General features: G+C 32.4%; 1 protein-coding gene across 1 annotated transcript; it reads right to left on the reverse strand.

The window, feature by feature from the left end:
- Window positions 1–312: 312 nt before the first annotated feature.
- On the reverse strand, window positions 313–4,564 carry LOC128551670 (E3 ubiquitin-protein ligase TRIM33-like; the record flags this gene model as incomplete). Its single annotated transcript, XM_053532568.1, has 3 exons — window positions 3,590–4,564; window positions 3,128–3,198; window positions 313–371 (listed from the first exon to the last, which is right to left on the reverse strand). Coding segments are annotated over exons 1-3 (1,016 nt in total), but the record flags the coding sequence as incomplete, so codon positions are not given.
- Between the last annotated feature and the right edge of the window lie 1,335 nt (window positions 4,565–5,899).

The following is a 5,899-nucleotide window of genomic DNA, read 5'->3' on the forward strand; positions in this document are numbered from 1 at the left end:
ATAATTATTTCACAAAGAAATTACATTGTATTGCTTTAAAAAGTACAAGCAATTGTTCTCGGTTAACTAGTATTCATTTGTATAGAAATACATTGGAATATTTATAGTATAGACAATGGCCCATATAGTACACGCTTCGCTAAAAGACACGGCGTGATTAATAGAGGGTAGTGACAACTAAAAGGATCCGCATTGGCGTAAATAGATTCAAGGGAATTGAAATATATAAGCTGCATAATTATTCAGTTCCATTGTGTGGAAAAATGTTCTTGACATATTCCAAACGTTTGTATCGTCTAATATAAGTTTTACCTGAGGTATTCTCCATCAACGGTAATGTTTCTATGCATCAGTTGTCTGTCCAGCAAGGGCTGTAAATAATCACATAAACATAAACTTTTGCAGCAATTCTACTGTCTGTATTAAACAGATATATTAAGTGAAAACATATAGAAGGACACTACAAGTAATGTATATAATTTAACAGCACATTTATGCGCCTAACAGTTCTTTTTTCTTTTCATATATATGGGCATTTGTTGCATGCATTGAAACATAACCTGTTATATTGTTATTTAGACAGCATTTTTTATTTTCTTCCATCAGTAGCTTTATCAATATGTTTCACCTTGTGAAATGTTAAATCGGATTTTCATGGCAACCAAGGTGAGTGTTAACTACACATCATGCATTTAACATGTTTAATAAACACTCTTGAATTATAAATATACACCTCAGCATTAGAAAGGCCACTGGGAATCCTGCCAACAGTGACTTACTTAAGCTTGCAATCAACTAAAATAAAACAAAGTTTTATTATATTTCGAACTTCTCAGTTAGTTTATGTCGTGTTATTGGTACTGTTTAGTTTCCCAGCATAAACATTTCGGTCAAGGTGGTTCCAAAACTCCCGCTTTCATAGCTTTGGGTATTGTAAAATCACCCCTTGAATTTGGTGCCTGTTTTTCTAATTTTGTCTTTTGGAGGGTCCTGGGGTATGCAGACTCCTAAACCTCAGACCTCTGTCAAAATTTAAGTTTGTTTACATATACATTTGTATACGTTTACTAAGCACTCGAAGACATAATTATTACAATTTTTATTAGTATAATTATCATTATCATTACTATTATCATTATCATTATTATTATTATTATTATTATACTAGATTTATGTAGCGCCCTTTTCATGATAAACACCTTCAAAAGCGCTTTACATACAGCAAACGCAGTCATACAGGGCTTTACAAGTGCAGACACAGTGGGATCTGACTAGAAAGACAGAGTGATAGAAAGCCCCAAAAACAGGTAGAGAGTAATCTTTTTAAGATACAGACTTGTACGGTTAACTAAACCTAGCTTTTTTTGACTAGGCATTCTGGTTCTTTAACGTGCCCGGTGTATAGCACTAATACACGCGAATTTGTCTTTTCGAGGGAGAACCAGTACAGACCTCTTAGTTAGGTGGAAGGCACCTAAGAGAATCTCAGATGTGCTTGGACCTGGATGACTTGTGTTTCAATCCTTCCTATTAGAGAAAACTATTATAAAAATGTATATGCTGACTTTCAAGTAGGCGGTCGAACAGCGACATTTTGTTCTGTCTGGCCAAATTAAAACAATTTTAAACATAATTTCTGTCTTCAAAACATAACACGTGCTATGTTTAATTAGACATTTTCTGGATTTTTCCCTCGGACATATTTTCTTCATTAAATATTGCACAAAATATTTACTCTATCGAATTCGGGGCTTATTTGAGTATTTCACCATGTCCTTATTTAAATATTTCGTATGATCAGATGATATATTAAAATGTAACAAAAATGCACATTTTTCATAAAGTTTTTTAATAGACGTTATTTAGATAAAACTGTCAGATTAAGGCTGTTTTTACGGAACAAATAACTAATTTCTAAATAAAAAACAGTTACAAATATTTTTTTCTGATATTAACATATATTGTACAATATGAATTCATTCACATGTATTAAGAACATAGACATAAATCATCACTAAAAAGTGCATACATCTTGCGAAAATATAAATAATAACAACCATAAAGTGCATTTTCCGTTTTCTTACTTATAAACATGCATCATTCTAATAAGCTTGCCTCTGTTAAAACTCTCCTACGCTAAAATGACGTCACATTAACATGCCGCGACGTCAACGTCTTGGTTGCGACCAAGAAAGAGCGCTTCTATATTTTATCTACTGTTTTAGATTAAGAGCATATTAGACTCGAAATAATTTATAGCACACGCGTGTTTTAACACTATTCATACACTCGGGTGGTGATACGTCGTTCGAATAATTTCCCTCGGGCTGCGCCCTCGTGAAATTATCATACTCGACGTATAACCATTCATCGTGAATAAATAGTGTTAAAGCACTCTTTCGCTATAAATTATTTCTTAACTGCATTTGACTTTCCGGCATTTTTAGAGTTTTCCAAACTAAAAAATATTCATTCGATTAAATCAAAAGGTCCGACAACGTTCGCAATTATTTATCCCACGCTGAATGCGGACGGATATTTTTGCCGTCCAGCTGTTCCTCCATCCGAAATTGCATTTGTATGTGTTCGCAAGTGTCCGTCCGTTCAAAATTGAAATAATAATAATTAAAAAGGTATTTAGTAATCTAAAATCACCAAACCCCGCATAATTATTAGTTAGCACACGACTTTGGCTCAATTATCGTATTATCACCCTTGCTCAAATGAAAGCAGCTATTTTACCTTTTATTTGGTTAAAAATAGGAATTTTCGACTGCATATAATTAACATATGGGTGGATTGTCATAAAACTTTATATATATGTAGACTGTTATGAGGTAAATGAAGCACACACAGTTTAAACAGGATCACACCATGAACTTTAGAACTATGGTACTTTCACTTTTTGCTGTTGTTACTGTTGCTATTACTACAGCTAGTTTCGCATTTTCTAACTTTACTAATGCTACTACTGCTGCTGACTTTCAGTTTGAAAACCCGTTTTACGTCAAGGTGAATCACGCTTTGCATTTGCATTTTCATAAAAGTCGTGGGTAAAAATTTCCGTGATTTTGTTCAAAGAAGCCGCGGCTTCTAATGGGAGACTGGAAAATTAAGTAAATCTCACCTGGTATTTCGGCAGTACAGGGTCTTGGCCAAGCTGGGCTGTTTTCTTTGGTCTAACTTCATCTTGAAAATCTAAATTTAAAAAAATTAACATCAAGTTAATCTTAAATTTGTCATGTATGTTATGGTTTCGCACAATCACTTACCAAAACAATTGTATTTAAAAAGCAGTTTTTTTAAACTAATGAATTGTAGACTTTAAATTCTTTCAGTAACGAACAAACTAACACTTATTGATAAAGTAACATGATATTAAGTTCACTATATGGTTTCATAAAATGTTCAAATTATTGTTAAGATGCAGCCAACCTTGACGTTTTAAGTAATAAAACGCATTGTCTTTATTGCAGTTTTACACGCGATATTTGATACTTTTAATAAATACAATTGTTTTTCATAATGATAGGTAAAACGGTTGATAGTTTTTCTTTTTTTCTTTTTTTTTTTAATATTAAGAAATTACCCGTTTTATTGATCTGCCTATTTGTTTGTATATTTCCAAGTTGTTTACAATCTTTTACAGAACGTTCCAAGTTACCATCACGTTTAAATTCGTACACTGTAATTTTGTTTCTCTCCTTGATATTGTTAAGTTGTTCTCGAAGTCGAATAAGCTTAGGTTTTTGCAGTATTGATCTAGCAAAGAGTTTATTAGGTGTGTCAATCAATGAATTAAATAATTCACTCAAAAGCGATATTTCATCGATCAATCCTTCATTTTCGTTTTTTAGCTTATCCATTTTCTTCATATCCGTTGCCTTTACATCCTCTCCTTTCTTTAACATGGCATTTGTTTGTTTGGTGATGTGAGAAAACATTTCTTCTTTGAACATTTCGACGTCTCCGGAGAACTTTCGGTTGATATCTACAACTTGAATCTTGTTATTCCTAATAGATGATGCTACTTCTTTTGCTTCAATGTGACATTTCTCTGCTCCCTTGACTAAGTCAATAAAATCCTTACTCTCCTTAAACATACTTGCCTTATCACGAATGTACTCAACCTTGCAAGTTTTGTGTTCAAGAATCATACAATCGCCGCATCCAACTTGCTCATGCTCTGGACAATAGAATTTTATAAATTCATTTAAGTGCTGATTACACTTTTCGAAATCGTCTCTTCGTTCTTTTGTCACCATTGACCCTTCAGAACTTGTCATTGTATGACCTCTACATATTTTCCATTGTTTATGTGAGTCAAAACAAGTTTGACACATATATTCCTCACACTCCATACAGAAACCATCCGCTCCTGTTGCTAATTCCCGATCTTCACAAGGCTTACAAAGCTTGTCCTGTTTATTACAGTCTTTTCTACCCGACACCTCCATATTGCTCTTACTTGTCATACAATATATATCATTATTTAGTTAAACGACAATTTTAACGCTCAGGTGTATTAACTTAACCTCGTGTATTGATCGTTTAAGATAAAGGAAGTTAAACCGAAATTATATACACTGGTTTTATCTTGCCTTAATGTACCTGCTACTGATTTTCATAGTGTGGCTAGCGTTTAAATCGATATATTGAACAACATTCCATTTTGATATATGATCATCGAAAATACATGCACTTTATCAATGTATTTCTTTAATATTTCATTTAGTTTCTGAACAGGTTATGAACCCTCTTGATTATATCAAGATGAAAGATTTTTAAATGTATTGTAACCCTATATTAACGGTAAAATAGCTTCGAGTAAACGCAGGATATAATCAATGCTCATGACATACATTTATGAACATGCGTGGCATGTTTGCAATTATATACAATCCAAGAATTTGCTTATCATTAAAACTTGAAGAATGGACAGTTTCTGTAATCTAACATTTTAATTTTAGTTTTTGTTGGACAACATTTCGCTGACATTGAGTACCAGCTGCTCGATCATGAAATGAACATACTTAAACATTTTACAGTTACTTAAACGTTTACTACAGACTGACTTATATTTGAAAACTACAGTCGTGGAAGACAATGAATATCTTTCTTACCAGGTAAAAATGTAAAAACAATGTAACTAGTCATATAGTCATGAAACTGTATTCTAGCATAACATTTACTCATTTAACTCATAACGAAATAAAAAAAGCGAAACGTCAGGTAAATCAATAGTCCGTGTTCAGACCGTATGTTTTGTTCATAGGAGATAACTCCTGAGGTTTATTTTTCTTAAAAAAATATATTATCTAGTCGGTAGCTAGACTAGTAAATCGTTTTTGCAAGCAAGTAACGGAGTGACTAATTTCTATGTGGTACATTCACATAAATGCATCATGATTCCTGTTTTGTTTAGATTTAAAAAGAGGAAAGATTATTTTGTTATGTTCAGATATAAAATCTTTATTAGAAAAAATAGTTAACATTAATTTTGACTTTTGTTTATACGTTTCTAATATGAAAAGCCAGGCTATAAATATTTAAATAAGTCTGTTGAAGAAGCATTTACGGGAGTTGTATTGAAATATATATATCCGTAATTATATGGTGAACTTTCACCAGGGAGATATAATTGATTTCTTATTGTTTGTCTTGGTGGAGAGGTGATATAATGTGTAATGAATTATCTGAAAACCAACCAATACAGGGATTTGTAGAATGGAGCTGACATGTATTTGTGTGTTAAACACTTCTTGAACGATTCTCTCAAACGACGTAATTTTGTTCTCATATATTTCTTTTTTGTTTTCTTTTCTTTTAAATGACGTTTGATCGCGTGTGAAATGGCTATCTTATATATTATTGCACGAATTGTTTATACGAGAATAAA

This window comes from Mercenaria mercenaria, unplaced genomic scaffold (assembly GCF_021730395.1).
Source record: "Mercenaria mercenaria strain notata unplaced genomic scaffold, MADL_Memer_1 contig_1510, whole genome shotgun sequence".
Lineage (NCBI taxonomy): Eukaryota > Metazoa > Mollusca > Bivalvia > Venerida > Veneridae > Mercenaria > Mercenaria mercenaria.